Source organism: Pseudophryne corroboree, chromosome 4, assembly GCF_028390025.1.
Source record: "Pseudophryne corroboree isolate aPseCor3 chromosome 4, aPseCor3.hap2, whole genome shotgun sequence".
Lineage (NCBI taxonomy): Eukaryota > Metazoa > Chordata > Amphibia > Anura > Myobatrachidae > Pseudophryne > Pseudophryne corroboree.
Genome location: NC_086447.1, coordinates 945,616,269 through 945,638,414, shown reverse-complemented (window position 1 = coordinate 945,638,414; position 22,146 = coordinate 945,616,269). Strand labels below are relative to the sequence as shown.

Sequence of the window (22,146 nt, the reverse complement as noted above, 5' to 3'; positions counted from 1 at the left end):
TCTTCCTGTGTAGATTCTACAGCTTGTTGTGGTACAATTGTTTCAGTGTAGTGCATGGTGCCGTACTTACCCGTTGACACGACCTCACCTATCCCTCCGCTAGGGGCTTTCGCTAATCTCGTGGGTGTCGCTGTGCCTACTGTGGTCTCTGCTATGGTGGCCGCAAGAGAGAGAGCTGAAATTGTTGCTGAATCGTCTTCTTGATCACACTCCTGAGGAAAGTTCAAAACAGGGTACAACTTGCACGGGTTAATAATTGCATGAGTTACTTGGTTAACATCATTTACATTTACAGGGTTACTAAGTGTTTGTATTTTACAACCCAGTGCGTTTCTCTCCGCAATCAACTTCTCTCCTGCAATGTATGGTGGAGGAGGGGCTGTGGCTATCAGCTTACTGACTGCCCCAGATCCTGCCGCCAGAGCCAAACCTCTCTGTATCTCACCTTCCTGGTGCCATAACTGTAAATAATCATGATGCTGAATTCGTCTCTTTGTTGATTTTACGAGACATATCCTCCTCCTTAAATTTTGTAACACTTCTGGACTGAAGCTACCTATTCTTGGGAATTTGTCCCTGTCTTGTACAGTCATTCTCTCCCATTCATCACATAAAGATTCTGTGTGACTTCCGTATTTTTCACACATGATGTACCTTGCCGACCCGACGGGTCGGTTCCCTGAATCAACCCGAACCAAGGTTGATCGCCCCCTACCTGAACAATTGGCCCCCATAATCTGCAGGTGTTGCTTACTACTCCTGTGATCTTTATATCACGGTCTTCAGCGAACCCTTACAGCAAACCAAATTGTCCAAAAATAGGCCGGCGGTGGCCATTTACCGAGTACCCCACTCACTCGCCCACCTCGACCAATACGACCTGATCACACCGATATGGTGCTGGCGTACTCGATACAGGGCCCCTATGGAACCTTCTGTTTACTGGAACATATGAGGGTTACCCGCAGGACACTTACTCTTTCCAGTAAAGGTGGGGTTGTTAGATAGTTCCTGAGTGACCAGCGAACTTCCCTTCCAAAAATAAAAAATTACACAAATCACGTCAGAATGTACAAATAGCGTTTGTGACCACTTTACTCTAATGGTATTAGGTCAGATTACTAACTACTGCACACAATTACGTGCGGTCCAATCGTTCAGTACATAAGCACTACCTGTTATGTACTGAGAGATTAATGGAATCGATGTTTCCGGCCGCGATTCCTTCAGCATGAGCTTATGGCCTATATGGGTTCTGCACCAACACCCCAGGCGTTGTGCCTCTTGTACCTTTATAGCGGACCTCTTTGTCTATTTTACCTGTTACCTTATGACCTCCTGGTCTGTTACCGTCTGTTAATGACCTCCTGGTCTGTTACCTTATGGTCCGCTATACTCTAATGCTCAAATATTATTTAACCAGGGATGCCTCCCTAGCCACCGTATATGTCACTTACACGTATGTCCCTTGACGAGTACCCGACTTTCCTTTTGGTTCAACCTCTAAGTTATATAAACTTATGTGATAAAAAACACACTCACTCAACACATGTACACTTTGTTTCTATATCTATTTCTGCGCAGAAATTTTTCTTCAGCCCAGCAGTGTTACCAATTTGGAGCAGGATCTGTTAAACTAAATTTCAGATTTTTCCAAAAATAGATTTGCGTTATTTACCGCGTCGCGTTATTTACCGCTGTGCGTTACTTATCGCCTTTGCGCTAATTATCGCTTTGCGCTAATTCAACTTTTCGTGACTTGAGCTACGTGGGCGCAACCGGACGCTACGTTGCGTAACGTACGCTGCGTGCGTCTGCCTTTGGATTGCGTACGCAAGTCTTTTGTTAGGGACACGTGTACGCAAAACAAAGATCCACCGTAACACAATTTCTATTTTTATCAATGTAGATGATCCCTGATCATCTACCGCACACCACACTGACTGCCTTGTCTCCCAGACAAGCCGTGTGTTGGTCTATATTTTAACTATTACCTCTACTATGAAATAACAGCAAATCTCTTTTAGCACTTTCTATCAACTATAAAAATTGGCAAACAGGAATAGTGATATACGAAATTGAAAAAGAAATGCAGATATATATGTATGCGTGCGTGTATACGCAAGACAGAAGAGAAATAAAACAGTTTTAAAAGACACAAGCGTTTTGTTCTTACTTCCGGTTCCCGGATTCCTTCAGCACTCTTTATCTAAGCGAAGCAGACGCTTATCCCGTCAGCACTGCGAGACAACCTCCCACCCTTTGCTGGGGGGATAATGTCTGCTGATCTACCTAGTGCAGATATGAGAAGGATCGGACGAGTCCCCAATTGACAATGCTAAATTCCTTTGTCGTATAAACAACCCTTTATGAAGTCTAAGAACACTGTACGCTGCTTACGTAAGAAGTACCGTAAGGGTACGCTATTTGCGTAACGATCGCTCAGCCGTAGGCGAGACGCTCAAGCGTCACGTTCGCTCACGGCCCAGTGATCACAGGACAACACGTTATTGGTTATGACTAGAGTAATGATTCGCTATGGCGTAGCGGACGCTCGAGACCACGAGGAGATCACCAGCGGCGCAGACGCTCACAACGCTATACCTTTATGTCTAAACCTTATACCAATGAAATGCACAGAATACCTTAATGTGAGTACAGGGTGTAAGTGCAACCTTGTGTAACCTGACTAACTACAAAGCTGCTTGAGCGTCACCGACGCTCAAGTGAACACTTAACACTATAGAAAATACACAGATACTGGTTTAGGGTCCAAAGCCTATTAACTGTATTATATCTAATATACTTGTAAAAGGGGATAACAGTACAAATGATACACTACAATATAACAGAGACTTCCTAACCAAAATACAATACTATCTAATACAATACAATACTAGTCTAGGGGAGATGTGAGAGAAAAGAGAAAGGAGAGAGAGAGAGATATATATGAGAGAAATTGGCTCACAGTAAGACAATGATTACGGAGAGAAACTTACGCACAAGGGTAAACGATCGCATGCGCCTGGACATCCAGCACCCGATTTTCAGCAATGAGAACCGTTGAAGAGTGAGAGCTGGATGTGGTCGGCCTGCCTATTTATGCCCCACACACAATGCAATCCTACAGTCCCTACAATCCCATTGTCCATTGGACGTCGGAATTCGGCCCTGCATCATAACAAAAGGTCATAGGTTGATTCATACAGGTGGGCTGTGACGATTTCAAACAGCTCAGGTGGGTGGGGAACTAGGTTTCCCGCCGCATACCTGAGTATGAGTAAATAGTAGAAATGGACATAAACTTCTTATGTCCATAACTATCCGCACGAGCGATTAATACGCTCCAAACCAACACCGGAATATTGCTATTTAAATACTCTTCCGATGGGTACCAAACACTACTGCATGACTCCTGTTAGACCCTTCCTACGATACAAAGAGGGATTCCTCAGCTCAGGGACATTCTATATTAACCAAACTTTCAGAAACTATCAAAGGGATCATGATCTACAAACTACATTAATTGTGAAAATATGTAACGAATGAGTCGCACGCTACGACTACATAAACTCTACCGTAAATACGCATACCGTGCGCCCGCGGGTGCACGCTATTGCGGGTATGCGCCTTCACGGGAGAGCGTACGCATGCGCAGCGCGGACCAGCATGAGGTGCAAATATGGCAGCGTGTATAGGGATATTTTTCTGACTTTGACAATATGTATATATATATATATATATATATATATATATATATATATATATATATATAGTGTGTGTGTGTGTATATATATCTATATATATATATATATATCTATATATATCTATATATATATATATATATATATATATATATATATATATCTTGTATGTATATTAGATTATATTTTATATAGTTTGTTTTCTATATAATGTTATATTGGATTATATCTATATATAATCAACTGCGCCGTCGATTTTAAAATTAGGCGCCATAGTGGGGGGGGGGGGGGGGGCTTCAACCTACCGCTCAGGTCAGTGCCCCTCCCTGTTTATGGTATATGGAGTCAGCTCACTACTGCTCTTTATCAGGGCACAGTTTGGCTCACTGAACATTTACAATAATAATAAGAATTTACTTACCGATAATTCTATTTCTCGTAGTCCGTAGTGGATGCTGGGAAGCTTTAGGACTACCTGGTGTGCACTGGCTCCTCCCCCTATGACCCTCCTCCAAGCCTCAGTTAGGATACTGTGCCCGGACGAGCGTACACAATAAGGAAGGATTTATGAATCCCGGGTAAGACTCATACCAGCCACACCAATCACACCGTACAACCTGTGATCTGAACCCAGTTAACAGCATGATAACAGAGGAGCCTCTGGAAAGATGGCTCACAACAACAATAACCCGATTTAGTTAACAATAACTATGTACAAGTATTGCAGACAATCCGCACTTGGGATGGGCGCCCAGCATCCACTACGGACTACGAGAAATAGAATTATCGGTAAGTAAATTCTTATTTTCTCTGACGTCCTAGTGGATGCTGGGAACTCCGTAAGGACCATGGGGATTATACCAAAGCTCCCAAACGGGCGGGAGAGTGCGGATGACTCTGCAGCACCGAATGAGAGAACTCCAGGTCCTCCTCAGCCAGGGTATCAAATTTGTAGAATTTTGCAAACGTGTTTGCCCCTGACCAAGTAGCTGCTCGGCAAAGTTGTAAAGCCGAGACCCCTCGGGCAGCCGCCCAAGATGAGCCCACCTTCCTTGTGGAGTGGGCATTTACAGATTTTGACTGTGGCAGGCCTGCCACAGAATGTGCAAGCTGAATTGTACTACAAATCCAACTAGCAATAGTCTGCTTAGAAGCAGGAGCACCCAGCTTGTTGGGTGCATACAGGATAAACAGCGAGTCAGATTTTCTGACTCCAGCCGTCCTGGAAACATATATTTTCAGGGCCCTGACAACGTCCAGCAACTTGGAGTCCTCCAAGTCCCCTAGTAGCCGCAGGTACCACAATAGGTTGGTTCAGGTGAAACGTTGAAACCACCTTAGGGAGAAATTGAGGACGAGTCTTCAATTCTGCCCTGTCCGTATGAAAAATCAGGTAGGGCTTTTATAAGATAAAACCGGCAATTCTGACACGCGCCTGGCCGAAGCCAAGGCCAACAGCATGACCACTTTCCATGTGAGATATTTCAAATCCACAGATTTAAGCGGTTCAAACCAATGTGATTTTAGGAACCCCAAAACTACATTGAGATCCCAAGGTGCCACTGGAGGCACAAAAGGAGGCTGTATATGCAGTACCCCCTTGACAAACGTCTGAACTTCAGGAACTGAAGCCAGTTCTTTCTGGAAGAAAATCGACAGGGTCGAAATCTGAACCTTAATGGATCCTAATTTTAGGCCCATAGACACTCCTGTTTGCAGGAAATGCAGGAATCGACCCAGTTGAAATTCCTCTGTAGGGGCCTTCCTGGCCTCGCACCACGCAACATATTTACGCCAAATGCGGTGATAATGTTTTGCGGTTACATCCTTCCTGGCTTTGATCAGGGTAGGGATGACTTCATCCGGAAGCCTTTTTCCTTCAGGATCCGGCGTTCAACCGCCATGCCGTCAAACGCAGCCGCGGTAAGTCTTGGAACAGACAGGGTCCTTGCTGGAGCAGGTCCCTTCTTAGAGGTAGAGGCCACGGGTCCTCTGTGAGCATCTCTTGAAGTTCCGGGTACCAAGTCCTTCTTGGCCAATCCGGAGCCACGAGTATAGTTCTTACTCCTCTCCGTCTTATAATTCTCAGTACCTTGGGTATGAGAGGCAGAGGAGGGAACACATACACTGACTGGTACACCCACGGTGTTACCAGAGCGTCCACAGCTATTGCCTGAGGGTCCCTTGACCTGGCGCAATACCTGTCCAGTTTTTTGTTGAGGCGGGACGCCATCATGTCCACCTTTGGTTTTTCCCAACGGTTCACAATCATGTGGAAGACTTCTGGGTGAAGTCCCCACTCTCCCGGGTGGAGGTCGTTCCTTCTGAGGAAGTCTGCTTCCCAGTTGTCCACTCCCGGAATGAACACTGCTGACAGTGCTATCACATGATTTTCCGCCCAGCGAAGAATCCTTGCAGCTTCTGCCATTGCCCTCCTGCTTCTTGTGCCGCCCTGTCTGTTTACATGGGCGACTGCTGTGATGTTGTCTGACTGGATCAGCACCGGCTGACCTTGAAGCAGAGGTCTTGCTAGGCTTAGAGCATTGTAAATGGCCCTTAGCTCCAGGATATTTATGTGAAGTGATGTCTCCAGGCTTGACCACAAGCCCTGGAAATTCCTTCCCTGTGTGACTGCTCCCCAGCCTCGCAGGCTGGCATCCGTGGTCACCAGGACCCAGTCCTGAATGTAGAATCTGCGGCCCTCTAGAAGATGAGCACTCTGCAACCACCACAGAAGAGACACCCTTGTCTTTGGTGACAGGGTTATCCGCTGATGCATCTGAAGATGCGATCCGGACCATTTTCTAGCAGGTCCCACTGGAAAGTTCTTGCGTGGAATCTGCCGAATGGAATTGCTTCGTAGGAAGCCACCATTTTTCCCAGGACCCTTGTGCATAGATGCACTGACACTTGGCCTGGTTTTAGGAGGTTTCTGACTAGTTCGGATAACTCCCTGGCTTTCTCCTCCGGGAGAAACACCTTTTTCTGGACTGTGTCCAGGATCATTCCTAGGAATAGAAGACGTGTCGTCGGGATCAGCTGCGACTTTGGAATATTGAGAATCCAACCGTGCTGCCGCAACACTGCTTGAGATAGTGCTACCCCGACTACCAACTGTTCCCTGGATCTTGCCCTTATCAGGAGATCGTCCAAGTAAGGGATAAATAAAACTCCCTTCCTTCGAAGGAGTATCATCATTTCGGCCATTACCTTGGTAAAGACCCGGGGTGCCGTGGACAATCCAAACGGCAGCGTCTGAAACTGATAGTGACAGTTCTGTACCACAAACCTGAGGTACCCTTGGTGAGAAGGGTAAATTGGGACATGGAGGTAAGCATCCTTGATGTCCAAAGACACCATATAATCCCCTTCTTCCAGGTTCGCAATCACCGCTCTGAGTGACTCCATCTTGAATTTGAACCTTTGTATGTAAGTGTTCAAGGATTTCAGATTTAAAATAGGTCTCACCGAGCCGACCGGCTTCGGTACCACAAACAGCGTGCAATAATACCCCTTTCCCTGTTGCAGGAGGGGTACCTCGATTATCACCTGCTGGGAATACAGCATGTGAATGGCTTCCAATACCGCCTCCCTGTCGGAGGGAGACGTCGGTAAAGCAGACTTTAGGAAACGGCGAGGGGGAGACGTCTCGAATTCCAATTTGTACCCCTGAGATACCACCTGAAGGATCCAGGGGTCCACCTGTGAGTGAGCCCACTGCACGCTGAAATTCTTGAGACGGGCCCCCACCATGCCTGAGTCCACTAGTGAAGCCCCAGCGTCATGCTGAGGACTTGGCAGAAACGGAAGAGGGCTTCTGTTCCTGGGAACTGGCTATTTGCTGCAGCCTTTTTCCTCTCCCTCTGCCACGGGGCAGAAATGAGGAGCCTTTTGCCCGCTTGCCCTTATGGGGCCGAAAGGACTGCGCCTGATAATACGGCGTCTTCTTATGTTGAGAGGCTACCTGGGGTAAAAATGTGGATTTCCCAGCAGTTGCCGTGGCCACCAGGTCTGATAGACCTACCCCAAATAACTCCTCCCCTTTATAAGGCAATACTTTCATATGCCTTTTGGAGTCAGCATCACCTGACCACTGTCGTGTCCATAACCCTCTTCTGGCAGAAATGGACAGCGCACTTACTCTTGATGCCAGTCGGCAAATATCCCTCTGTGCATCACGCATATATAGAAATGCATCTTTTAAATGCTCTATAGTCAGTAATATACTGTCCCTATCTAGGGTATCAATATTTTCAGTCAGGGAATCCGACCACGCCACTCCAGCACTGCACATCCAGGCTGAGGCGATTGCCGGTCGCAGTATAACACCCGTGTGAGTGTATATACATTTTAGGATATTCTCCTGCTTTCTGTCAGCAGGTTCCTTAAGGGCGGCCGTATCAGGAGACGGTAGTGCCACCTGTTTAGACAATCGTGTGAGCGCTTTATCCCCCCTAGGGGGTGTTTCCCAACGTGCCCTATCCTCTGGCGGGAAGGGGTATGATGCTAATAACCTTTTAGGAATTATCAGTTTTTTATCGGGGAAAACCCACGCTTCATCACACACTTCATTTAATTCCTCAGATGCAGGAAAAACTACAGGCAGTTTTTTCTCACCAAACATAATACCCTTTTTAGTGGTACTTGTATTATCAGAAATATGTAAAACATTTTTCATAGCCTCAATCATGTAACGTGTGGCCCTACTGGAAGTCACATTCGTCTCTTCATCGTCGACACTGGAGTCAGTATCCGTGTCGGCGTCTGTATCTGCCATCTGAGGTAACGGGCGTTTTAGAGCCCCTGATGGCTTTTGAGACGCCTGGACGGCACAAGCTGAGTAGCCGGCTGTCTCATGTCAACATTTTTGTCACGTAATTCCTTCCATAAGCTCAGCCACTCAGGTGTCGACTCCCTAGGGGGTGACAACTCCATTACAGGCAATTGCTCCGCCTCCACACCATGTTCCTCCTCATACATGTCGACACAATCGTACCGACACACAGCACACACACAGGGAATGCTCTGATAGAGGACAGGACCCCACTAGCCCTTTGGGGAGACAGAGGGAGAGAGTGCCAGCACACACCAGAGCGCTATATATATACAGGGATAACCTTATAGCAGTGTTTTTCCCCCAATAGCTGCTGTTTTATTAATACTGCGCCTAATTAGTGCCCCCCTCTCTTTTTTAACCCTTTCTGTAGTGTAGTAACTGCAGGGGAGAGCCAGGGAGCTTCCCTCCAACGGAGCTGTGAGGAAAAATGGCGCCAGTGTGCTGAGGAGATAGGCTCCGCCCCTTTTTCGCGGACTTTTCTCCCGCATTTTTATGGATTCTGGCAGGGGTTAAAATACATCCATATAGCCCTAGGGGTTATATGTGATGTATTTTCGCCAGCCAAGGTGTTTTTATTGCTGCTCAGGGCGCCCCCCCCCCAGCGCCCTGCACCCATCAGTGACCGGAGTGTGAGGTGTGCATGAGGAGCAATGGCGCACAGCTGCAGTGCTGTGCGCTACCTTGTTGAAGACCGAAGTCTTCTGCCGCGGATTTTCCGGACCATCTTCTTGCTTCTGGCTCTGTAAGGGGGACGGCGGCGCGGCTCCGGGACCGGACGATCGAGGTCGGGCCCTGTGTTCGATCCCTCTGGAGCTAATGGTGTCCAGTAGCCTAAGAAGCCCAAGCTAGCTGCAAGCAGGTAGGTTCGCTTCTTCTCCCCTTAGTCCCTCGTAGCAGTGAGTCTGTTGCCAGCAGATCTCACTGAAAATAAAAAACCTAAAATAAACTTTCTTTTTCTAGGAGCTCAGGAGAGTCCCTAGTGTGCATCCATCTCAGCCGGGCACAAGGTTCTAACACAATCCTCAGCCTTCCATATGCCTCTTAAGTCGGCATCATCTGTCCAATGTATATTCTACAGGACACGTAAAGCAGAAATCGACATAGATTTTGTCTCTAGGACCCAGTATACTCATGTCCCTTTGGGCATGCTTTATAATTATATATCTATCACTTAAGACAGCATCTTAAAATATTTATATGCATACTAGGGTCTCAATCTCTGCTGATAAGGTACCTGTCCACGCTGCCACAGCGCTATAAACCCATGCCGACACAATCGCCGGTCTGGGTAGTATACTAGAATGTGCACACTATCTGCAGGATCCCTGAGAATAGCTAGCGCAAACAGGACACCCAAGGGGAAGATTCTGGCCCTAGTGGGAAAAGGATACAGCCTGAGAATTCTCTTGTGGGAAGCTGCCGTCTCTTGTCTGGAGATTCCCGCTCTTTTTCCTCATGAGAGGAGGGAAATTTACCTCAGCATTCTTCCCCTTAACATGTGTACTCTCGTGTCAGGGACAGATGAGTCATCAGTGATATGCAAATCATATTTTATTCCAATAATCATATATTGAATATCTTTTAGCCCTCTTGGCTGTAACTTTGCATTATCGTAGTCGACAGTGGAGTTAAACTCCGTGTCGATACTTTGTTATTTTGGATAGTGAACATAGAGAGACTCTGAAGGACTCTGTGACATAGGGACAGACCAGGGTAGATTTCCTTTCTGTTCCTTAACCTTTTGTGCAATAATTTTACCTTAGCACTTACACATATCCAAACAGGTGTCTGCGTTGTCGACGGAGACACCCTCCCACACACATATCCGCTCTATCGCCTCCTTAGAGGAGCCTTTTACCTCAGACATGTCGACACACGCGTACCGACACACCACACACACAGGGGATGCTCTATTTGAAGACAGTTCCCCCACCAGGCCCTTTGGAGAGACAGAGAGAGAGTATGCCAGCACACACCCCAGCGCTATATAATACAGGGATGTACACTATACTGAGTGATTTTTCCCCTATAGCAGCTTATATACACAGTTTTGCGCCTAAATTTATGTGCCCCCCCTCTCTTTTTTACCCTTTGTGTACCAGGATACTGCAGGGGAGAGCCTGGGGAGCTTCCTTCCAGCTGAGCTGTGAAGAGAAAATGGCGCCGGTGTGCTGAGGAAGAAGGCCCAGCCCCCTCAGCGGCGGGCTTCTGTCCTTTTATGTACTTTAATGGTGGGGGTTAATGCACATATACAGTTATCAGACTGTATTATGTGCTTTTCGCCAAGTAAGGTAATCTAATTGCTGCCCAGGGCGCCCCCCCCCCCCCCAGCGCCCTGCACCCATCAGTGACCGGAGTGTGTGGTGTGCTAAGGGAGCAATGGCGCACAGCTGCAGTGCTGTGCGCTACCTTAATGAAGACCGGAGTCTTCAGCCGCCGATTTTCAACTTCTCTTCGTTCTTCTGGCTCTGCAAGGGGGACGGCGGCGCGGCTCCGGGACCGGACGACCGAGGACTGGGCCTGTGTTCGATCCCTCTGGAGCTAATGGTGTCCAGTAGCCTTAGAAGCCCAAGCTAGCTGCAAGCAGGTAGGTTCGCTTCTCTCCCCTCAGTCCCACGTAGCAGTGAGTCTGTTGCCAGCAAATCTCACTGAAAATAAAAAACCTAACAAATAATAAGAATTTACTTACCGATAATTCTATTTCTCGTAGTCCGTAGTGGATGCTGGGAAGTCCGTAAGGACCATGGGGAATAGCGGCTCCGCAGGAGACTGGGCACAAAAGTAAAGCTTTAGGACTACCTGGTGTGCACTGGCTCCTCCCCCTATGACCCTCCTCCAAGCCTCAGTTGGGATACTGTGCCCGGACGAGCGTACACAATAAGGAAGGATTTTGAATCCCGGGTAAGACTCATACCAGCCACACCAATCACACCGTACAACCTGTGATCTGAACCCAGTTAACAGCATGATAACAGAGGAGCCTCTGAAAAGATGGCTCACAACAATAATAACCCGATTTTTGTAACAATAACTATGTACAAGTATTGCAGACAATCCGCACTTGGGATGGGCGCCCAGCATCCACTACGGACTACGAGAAATAGAATTATCGGTAAGTAAATTCTTATTTTCTCTGACGTCCTAGTGGATGCTGGGAACTCCGTAAGGACCATGGGGGTTATACCAAAGCTCCCAAACGGGCGGGAGAGTGCGGATGACTCTGCAGCACCGAATGAGAGAACTCCAGGTCCTCCTCAGCCAGGGTATCAAACTTGTAGAATTTAGCAAACGTGTTTGCCCCTGACCAAGTAGCTGCTCGGCAAAGTTGTAAAGCCGAGACCCCTCGGGCAGCCGCCCAAGATGAGCCCCCCTTCCTTGTGGAATGGGCTTTTACAGATTTTGGCTGTGGCAGGCCTGCCACAGAATGTGCAAGCTGAATTGTACTACAAATCCAACGAGCAATAGTCTGCTTAGAAGCAGGAGCACCCAGCTTGTTGGGTGCATACAGGATAAACAGCGAGTCAGATTTTCTGACTCCAGCCGTCCTGGAAACATATATTTTCAGGGCCCTGACTACGTCCAGCAACTTGGAGTCCTCCAAGTCCCTAGTAGCCGCAGGTACCACAATAGGCTGGTTCAGGTGAAACGCTGAAACCACCTTAGGGAGAAATTGAGGACGAGTCCTCAATTCTGCCCTGTCCGTATGAAAAATTAGGTAAGGGCTTTTATAGGATAAAGCCGCCAATTCTGAGACACGCCTGGCTGAAGCCAGGGCCAACAGCATTACCACTTTCCATGTGAGATATTTTAAGTCCACAGTGGTGAGTGGTTCAAACCAATGTGATTTTAGGAACCCCAAAACTACATTGAGATCCCAAGGTGCCACTGGAGGCACAAAAGGAGGCTGTATATGCAGTACCCCCTTGACAAACGTCTGAACTTCAGGAACTGAAGCCAGTTCTTTCTGGAAGAAAATCGACAGGGCCGAAATTTGAACCTTAATGGACCCTAATTTTAGGCCCATAGACAGTCCTGTTTGCAGGAAATGCAGGAAACGACCCAGTTGAAATTCCTCTGTAGGGGCCTTCCTGGCCTCGCACCACGCAACATATTTACGCCAAATACGGTGATAATGCTGTACGGTTACATCCTTCCTGGCTTTGATCAGGGTAGGGATGACTTCATCCGGAATGCCTTTTTCCTTCAGGATCCGGCGTTCAACCGCCATGCCGTCAAACGCAGCCGCGGTAATTCTTGGAACAGACAAGGTCCCTGCTGGAGCAGGTCCCTTCTTAGAGGTAGAGGCCATTCTTATGATTCTCAGTACCTTGGGTATGAGAGGCAGAGGAGGGAACACATACACTGACTGGTACACCCACGGTGTTACCAAAGCGTCCACAGCTATTGCCTGAGGGTCCCTAGACCTGGCGCAATACCTGTCTAGTTTTTTTTGTTGAGGCGGGACGCCATCATGTCCACCTTTGGTTTTTCCCAACTGTTCACAATCATGTGGAAGACTTCTGGGTGAAGTCCCCACTCTCCCGGGTGGAGGTTGTGTCTGCTGAGGAAGTCTGCTTCCCAGTTGTCCACTCCCGGAATTAACACTGCTGACAGTGCTATCACATGATTTTCCGCCCAGCGAAGAATCCTTGCAACTTCTGCCATTGCCCTCCTGCTTCTTGTGCCGCCCTGTCTGTTTACGTGGGCGATTGCCGTGATGTTGTCTGACTGGATCAGCACCGGCTGACCTTGAAGCAGAGGTCTTCCTAGGCTTAGAGCATTGTAGATGGCCCTTAGCTCCAGGATATTTATGTGAAGTGATGTCTCCAGGCTTGACCACAAGCCCTGGAAATTTCTTCCCTGTGTGACTGCTCCCCAGCCTCTCAGGCTGGCATCCGTGGTCACCAGGACCCAGTCCTGAATGCCGAATCTGCGGCCCTCTAGAAGATGAGCACTCTGCAACCACCACAGGAGAGACATCCTTGTCCTTGGTGACAAGATTATCCGCTGATGCATCTGAAGATGCGAACCGGACCATTTGTCTAGCAGATCCCACTGGAAGGTTCTTGCGTGGAATCTGCCGAATGGGATTGCTTCGTAAGAAGCCACCATCTTTCACAGGACCCTTGTGCATTGATGCACTGAGACTTGTCCTGGTTTTAGGAGATTTCTGACTAGTTCGGATAACTCCCTGGCTTTCTCCTCCGGGAGAAACACCTTTTTCTAGACTGTGTCCAGGATCATCCCTAGGAATAGAAGTCGTGTCGTCGGGATCAGCTGCGATTTTGGAATATTGAGAATCCAACCGTGCTGGCGCAGCACTATCTGAGATAGTGCTACCCCGACTTCCAACTGTTCCCTGGATCTTGCCCTTATCAGGAGATCGTCCAAGTAAGGGATAACTAAAACTCCCTTCCTTCGAAGGAGTATCATCATTTCGGCCATTACCTTGGTAAAGACCCGGGGTGCCGTGGACAATCCAAACGGCAGCGTCTGAAACTGATAGTGACAGTTCTGTACCACAAACCTGAGGTACCCTTGGTGAGAAGGGTAAATTGGGACATGTAGGTAAGCATCTTTGATGTCCAGAGACACCATATAGTCCCCTTCTTCCAGGTTTGCAATCACTGCTCTGAGTGACTCCATCTTGAATTTGAACCTTTGTATGTAAGTGTTCAAGGATTTTAGGTTTAAAATTGGTCTCACCGAGCCGTCCGGCTTCGGTACCACAAATAGTGTGGAATAGTACCCCTTTCCCTGTTGTAGGAGGGGTACCTTGATTATCACCTGCTGGGAATATAGCTTGTGAATGGCTTCCAATACTGCCTCCCTGTCTGAGGGAGACGTCGGTAAAGCAGACTTTAGAAAACGGCGAGGGGGAGACGTCTCGAATTCCAATTTGTACCCCTGAGATACCACCTGAAGGATCCAGGGGTCCACTTGCGAGTGGGCCCACTGCACACTGAACTTCTTGAGACGGGCCCCCACCGTGCCTGAGTCCGCTTGTAAAGCCCCAGCGTCATGCTGAGGACTTTGCGGAGGCGGGAGAGGGCTTTTGTTCCTGGGAATTGGCTGTTTGTTGCAGCCTTTTTCCTCTCCCTCTGCCACGGGGCAGAAATGAGGCGCCTTTTGCCCGCTTGCCCTTATGGGGCCGAAAGGACTGCGCCTGATAATACGGCGTCTTCTTAGGTTGAGAAGCTACCTGGGGTAAAAATGTGGATTTTCCAGTAGTTGCCGTGGCTACCAGGTCTGATAGACCTACCCCAAATAACTCCTCCCCCTTATAAGGCAATACTTCCATGTGCCTTTTAGAATCCGCATCACCTGACCACTGCCGCATCCATAAACCTCTTCTTGCAGAAATGGACAGCGCGCTAACTCTTGATGCCAGTCGGCAAATATCCCTCTGTGCATCACGCATATATAGAAATGCATCCTTCAAATGCTCTATAGTCAGTAATATACTGTCCCTATCTAGGGTATCAATATTTTCAGTCAGGGAATCCGACCACGCCAGGCCCGCACTGCACATCCAGGCTGAGGCGATTGCTGGTCGCAGTATAACACCCGTGTGAGTGTATATACATTTTAGGATATTCTCCAGCTTTCTGTCGGCAGGTTCCTTTAGGGCGGCCGTATCAGGAGAGGGTAGTGCTACCTGTTTAGACAAGCGTGTGAGCGCTTTATCCACCCTAGGGGGTGTTTCCCAACGTGCCCTATCCTCTGGCGGGAAAGGGTACGATGCCAATAACCTTTTAGGAATTATCAGTTTTTTATCGGGGGAAACCCACGCCTCATCACACACTTCATTTAATTCCTCGGATACAGGAAAAACTACAGGCAGTTTTTTCTCACCAAACATAATACCCTTTTTAGTGGTACTTGTATTATCAGAGATATGCAATACATTTTTCATTGCTTCAATCATGTAACGTGTGGCCCTAGTGGAAGTCACGTTTGTCTCCTCATCATCGACACTGGAGTCAGTATCCGTGTCTGTGTCTGCCATTTGAGGTAACGGGCGTTTTAAAGCCCCTGATGGCGTTTGAGACCCCTGGACAGGCACAAGCTGAGTAGCCGGCTGTCTCATGTCGTCAACATCTGTCGTAAAGAGCTGACACTGTCACGCAATTCCTTCCATAAGCTCATCCACTCAGGTGTCGACTCCCTAGGGGGTGACAACTCTATAATAGGCAATTGCTCCGCCTCCATCTCATTTTCCTCCTCAAACATGTCGACACAATCGTACCGACACACCGCACACACACAGGGAATGCTCTGATAGAGGACAGGACCCCACTAGCCCTTTGGGGAGACAGAGGGAGAGTATGCCAGCACACACCAGAGCGCTATATATAGACAGGAATACCACTATAAAATGTGCTTTTCCCTTTATAGCTGCTGTTAGTATTAAAACTGCGTCAAATTAGTGCCCCCCTCTCTTTTTTACCCTTTTCTGTAGTGCAGGACTGCAGGGGAGAGTCAGGGAGACGTCCTTCCAGCGGAGCTGTGATGGAAAATGGCGCCCGTGTGCTGAGGAGATAGGCTCCGCCCCCTTCTCGGCGGCCTTTTCTCCCGCTTTTTAGTGAGTTCTGGCAGGGGTTAAAATACATCCATATAGCCCTGGGGGTTATATGTGGTGTATTTATGCCAGCCAAGGTGTTTACATTGCTGCTCAGGGCGCCCCCCCCTAGCGCCCTGCACCCTCAGTGACCGAAGTGTGAAGTGTGCCTGAGTAACAATGGCGCACAGCTGCAGTGCTGTGCGCTACCTTGTTGAAGACTGATGTCTTCTGCCGCCGATTTTTCCGGACCTCTTCTTGCTTCTGGCTTTGTAAGGGGGCCGGCGGCGCGGCTCTGGGACCGAGCTCCGAGGCTGGGCCTGTGTTCGGTCCCTCTGGAGCTAATGGTGTCCAGTAGCCTAAGAAGCCCAAGCTGGCTGCAAGCAGGCAGGTTCGCTTCTTCTCCCCTTAGTCCCTCGATGCAGTGAGCCTGTTGCCAGCAGGTCTCACTGAAAATAAAAAACCTAAAACTAAACTTTCACTAAGAAGCTCAGGAGAGCCCCTAGTGTGCACCCTTCTCGGCCGGGCACAAAAATCTAACTGAGGCTTGGAGGAGGGTCATAGGGGGAGGAGCCAGTGCACACCAGGTAGTCCTAAAGCTTTACTTTTGTGCCCAGTCTCCTGCGGAGCCGCTATTCCCCATGGTCCTTACGGAGTTCCCAGCATCCACTAGGACGTCAGAGAAATAGAATTACAAGCTCCACCAACATTTATTATAATAACACAGACCTGGGTTACACATATCTTCACCCTGCCACATGATTTTTCCCCTGGCTTTACTCACAGGCTGCCCACCATTTTGGTCAACCAGCAGAGCTTACTGATTTAGCAGTACACTACATACCGGGCGGGTGTTGTCACCCCTTTATTACTCCTTTGTTTCACTTGGTAATATTACTGTGTGTAATTTGGGGGAATGTGTGTGGTGTCAGCCAAATAGCCGCTGTGGCTCGGTACGCTTATAGCGGGGACATCTGAACACAGATTGAATTGATATGTGCCTGTCACTGCACGTTATAGTGCAGAGTTTATAGAGGGTTACACTTCTTTAACCTGTCTTTCTTTTCGTTTAATTAAACGTAACACCCAGGACAGAGAATTCCCAGTTTTGTGTAGATTGTGCAGTGGAGCCATCTAATTATCCCTCAATGCAGCTGCAGGACGTTAAGGTTTGATCAGCTCAGCTTATGAGGTAAGGTCACCGTTACCAGAAACCCGTACGTCATTTCTTCTTCTCAGGTAACCTCAGAGTTATACGACGCTACGGATGACAGACCTCTCTGGAAGGAGGCAATAGATGTCCAGGATACTGAGGATGTCTGTTTTCGATAGAGTCCGACCAGTGTCTCTGGGTCCTGGAGACATCCGACTACACGTTTTCAGGTTCTTGCTCCATGTTACACGAGATACTGATTATGTTTCGGTACAGTCTGAACCATTATCTCAGGATATGGAGGCGTATTGTACAGCGGTTCGTCTGGTGCTGCAAGTAAAAGGGTCGGACACTTCAGGTCCCTCGGGGTTTGACGCCAGGGCAGAAATGACTGCGACTTGTTCAGTTTCGAATGAGCTGGGCAGGCTCCGGTAGGCGGCCGGGAAACATCCGATTTCACAATTTCAGGTATCGAACAATGTTTGTTTGCCTATCCTTTTCCCGCAGATAGCAGGAAACGATATCAGACCTCTCCAGGGTATACCCCTCGATGTATCGCCGGTCCAACAGGCTGCCGTTTTCCTGAGGCAACCTTGCTGAGGGATCCATCTGAGAGACATATGCGACAGCAGGGGTTCGACCTTGTCCGGAGCAGGTAGGTTGTGGAACAATGGTCTTCTAGGTTACTGGATAATTCGCATCAGGATCACCGGATGCTTTGGGACACATCAGAATCACGATTCTGCTTTATATTCTTTTGAGGTCTCCACGTCTGTATACTCGGAACCTGCATTTTCGCTTGGGCTGTCTTAACCCGACGACCTCGGGGGCTGCGTCAGTGACAGGTGAACATGGAATCCTAAGGGGCAGCTGGTTCAGGGGAAGGAACTTCCTGCATGATTTCTCGAACCATTGGGGGTAAGTCCATTTTTCTTTCCCCTACTGCTGCCCCAGCCCCAAGACGGACCTTTACCGGTCTTTCCTTTAGATCTTTCCGTGACCTTTCAGGCTTTCGATCAGTGGCGGTATCTCCGTCGCCAAGGGATCTCATGGTGGCAGGCTGAAGCAGAGGATCAGCAGCCTCAGTCCAGTCTGATTTTAGGTCATCCAACACACCCACCGCAGGTCAGACCTTCCTACCACCGGGGGGGGGTCCCAGGGTAGGAGCCTGTCGGTGGTCCTACTGGGAGGACTGGGAAGGCTTGGGCCGTTACAGAGAAGATTTGGGAGTCCAACCGTCTCAGTGTTCCCTCGGCATGGGTCGGCCGGCTTACGATGACAAGACATTCATACTGCAGGCGGCGCTCCAGATGCTTCTAACCGCAGAGGGTGTTGATCCCTGTCTTCACATATAATTTGAATCGGGGCATTTCTCAGGCCTTGTTTTCTTTTCCCGTGCCAAAGCCAGATGGATCGGCCAGGCCTATTCTGGCCTTAGAATCCTTTCAGTCTGTGATTGCCAGTTTGAATAATAAAGGGGAGTTTTACTCGTCCCTTGTCTTCAGGGATACCTGTTTACTGAACTCCGTTGGGTTTCCTCATCGGGCTTTGCTCATATTCGCATTACAGGATACTCATTTTCACGGTCAGTGCTTTCCATTCGGTCGCACTTCCGCTCCCACAGGGTTTAGGAAGATCCCAGAATAGCTCTTTTTCAAAGGCAGGGAGTGATGTTTGTTCCCTAATTGGACAATCTACTGCTGGAATCCCACGCTGCAGATTAGGTGGCTTCTGAATATCCGAAGGATCCAGGAGTTTCTGGTTCGACACGGGTCCACTTTTTGCTCCTCATAAACGGTTCTCAACTCGGTCCGTCAGAAGATTTATTTTCTTCCTCGGGACCAGGTACTCTCTTTCTTCAGTCAAGTTGCGACGCGATGAGTGGTCGCCTACATTCCTCTCTGAGCGGAGGACAACAATCTTCTTTCCAGGTCAAGCCGCCAGGTCAGACTCCCGAGTGAGGGGACTTTTCCCAGAGTTTTGTCAGCTGGTCCGCTGTTGGCGGAGATTCCTGATCGACCTCAGGGTCGGTCTGACTGACTCTTTAACCCTTTACTACTCTCGGACGTGTGCTCTGGCGGCAATAGCCGAGGATGCCCTCAGGGCTCCTTGGAGTTTCTGGTTAGTCAATCTTGCCTTCTTTTCTATTATCTACCTCACTTTCGGTAACACAGGAGGAGAGAATGCGCGCTAGTCCTCCCGGTGGCTCCGGTTTGGCCGCACATGACTTAAAGTTCCAGCCTGCACCTGTTGTCAGTAGAGGAGCCTTGGCTCCTACCTCTGCAGGACGGTCTATTTCAACAGGGTCCTTTTTTCTTTATTCAATCTTACACTGGTTTCGTTTAACGGCGTGACTGTTCATGAAACCTCAGAAGGGAGAAGTTCCTTAGTTCGGTTATGCCTACTGGGCCCCGATTTCGGAAGTCGGTTGCCTCTTCTCGCTTTTGCCACTTTGTGAAACTTTAAGGGGCATAGTGTGGATAACAGGGGTTTTCCCCTTTTGCTTTACCATTCAGCTGTCAGCTTTGTTTTTTTTCTGGGTGGTTTACTCGGCCGCGCTTCAAACTACGTTGACCTGAATTTTAGGTCTCTGCTCTTTCGGTTTTCTTCCAAAAGAAATTAGCCTGGCGGCCGTAAGTTCGGGCTCTCTTTCAGGGAGTACTCTATTGGCAACTCCCCCTTTTCGACTGGGGTTACGGCTGAGCTTCAGACTCAGCGGTCGTTTCTTCCAGGGGGGATGTCTGTTTTTCATATAAATCTGACACTTGCGTTTTCGACCTTCTTTGAATGTTGTCAGGGCTCACCAACTCTCTCTACAGAGGTCTTCGGCTATTCGACGAAGTGTTTTCTTCTTTGTTCTGTACGATGCTCCCGTACTAAATAGCTGGGGTCCCAGCATAAGCTGAGCCGTTGGATACATCTGACCATCAGACAGCCTTATTAGCGGTTGCTCGGGAGCCTCCGTTTTCCAGTTCAGCGCACTCTATGCGCGTTGTGGGACTTTCGTGGGCGGCTGCCCGTGGAGTCTCCATGACTACTTTATGTCGGGCGGCTCCTGGGTCGGGCCGGCATACGTTTGTCAAATTCTATAAGTTTGACACTTTTGCGGCCTCTGCATCACAGTTTGGCCGAGCGGTTTAACAAGACTCTCAGCGCTCTCCCACCCGATTTGGGAGCTCTGGGACGTCCCCATTGTAACTACGCTCCAGTGGCCCCTAGTGGATGAAGGAGAAATCAGGATTTTGGTACTTACTGATAAATCCCTTTCTCCGATTCCACAGGGGCCACTGGACGCCCGCCCAGCGCTGTTTACTCCCTGTTTTTTGCTTATAGGTTTGCAGATCACTAGGTGCCTGCTTGTTCAGTTCAGGTTAACCTGCTTGTCCAGGTTTAGTTTGTGTTATCCTGGTTTACAGGGCGTCATTAACCTCCTCTACCTTAAGGTTTGTTTATTCCAGCTCTCCTCGGGCACAGTTTTACGTAGACTGGCTTGGAGGGGAGATAGTAGGGGAGGAGCTAGCCACAGTGTGAGAATTTTAAAGTGCCAGCTCCCAATTACTGCCTACTATTTCCCCATTGTAACTACGCTCCAGAGGCCCCTGTGGAATCGGAGAAAGGGATTTATCGGTAAGTACCAAAATCCTGATTTTCTTCTCACTTCTATATTTTATTCTATATTTTGCAATGTTTTTTAATAATACGAATTAAAAGTTACATTTTATTATTAGTAGTGTGCACCACTATAAGGCAGTCTTGTTTTCTTTTTGTATACATGTAATAGGAACTGATAAGAATCCTATATACTGTATCATTTACAGTAAAATACATTTGTCACACCTGAATTATTGTAGTGGACAATTCTCCTGTTCTTGTATTGTGAGTACAGATACCCGGTGTTCACTAGAAGAAGTTCTGGTCACGCCGGTCACTATTTATCCACATTACACTGAAGTCCGCACTGCAGATTATATTGTATATTTGTTACATGCATGTTGTTCCTACTGTATCTGTACAATGACTGAGTGTCGCTGTGTAACGCTGTCCTACGCTTTGCATTACAGTGAATATATCAGCAGTGCGCTGTGCATCCCTTTGGCCAGCCAGAAAAGGTAATTATATCCGTGACTTGGTGTTATCAGACGCACATTCCGGCTGAAGGGGGCCGTGCTACAGATGTGTCCTCTTACAACTTTATTCCATGCGCTACAAGTCACGTTACACATAATGCGCGAGTGCCGTGTGACTCCGTAGCGCTGAGTGTCTCTTTTTGCGTCTTCTGCTGGAAAAATATGTCTTAGCTGCAATGTGATGCAATAGGATGCTGATTAAAGTGATTGCGGCATGTCTGTATTCTGTGTGTAATGGCTGCTCTATCTGCATCCAGAATGAAGCGTTGCCGTGTTTTCCAGGAATTCACTGTAGCAGAGCCTTTGTATGCAAATACAGTCTTAGATGCATTTTCTGGCAGCAAAAGACGCTCGGAGCTACCGTGTAAGATGAGTCCTCGGTCACTGCATGGTGAGGGCTCATCTGTACACTTACACAAGCATTACATGAACACTGTGGTGTGAAGACAATACACATACACCATCGCTATCCTGTACACTTCCTGATCTGTGTGTGTTCTCATGTGACAGAGAGAAGGGCACACAAACACCCTAATTCTTCTTACACGCCAACAACTCACAGCTGCTCCTCAGAGGTACAGCTCCGGTCTCCTTAGACCTATAGACGGGATCCGCAGGAGACATGGGCACACTATAAGACTTTGAATGGGTGTGAACTGGCTCCTCCCTCTATGCCCCTCCTCCAGACTTCAGTTAGACTCTGTGCCCAGAGGAGACTGGACACACACTAGGGGAGCTCTCCTGAGTTTCTCAGAAAAAAGACT

At 48.3% G+C, this 22,146-nt stretch overlaps 1 protein-coding gene across 2 annotated transcripts in view; it reads left to right on the top strand.

The window, feature by feature from the left end:
• Positions 1-22,146, top strand: part of RAB3GAP2 (RAB3 GTPase activating non-catalytic protein subunit 2) — a 546,281-nt gene that overhangs the window by 124,397 nt on the left and 399,738 nt on the right. Inside the window, exon 5 of one of the 2 annotated variants that reach the window (XM_063919131.1) lies at positions 21,317-21,364. The exons of the other annotated variant lie outside the window; for it this stretch is intronic. Within the exon in view, the coding sequence (XP_063775201.1) occupies positions 21,317-21,364 (48 nt within the window). The remainder of the gene's footprint in view (positions 1-21,316; positions 21,365-22,146) is intronic. 2 annotated transcript variants of the gene reach the window in all.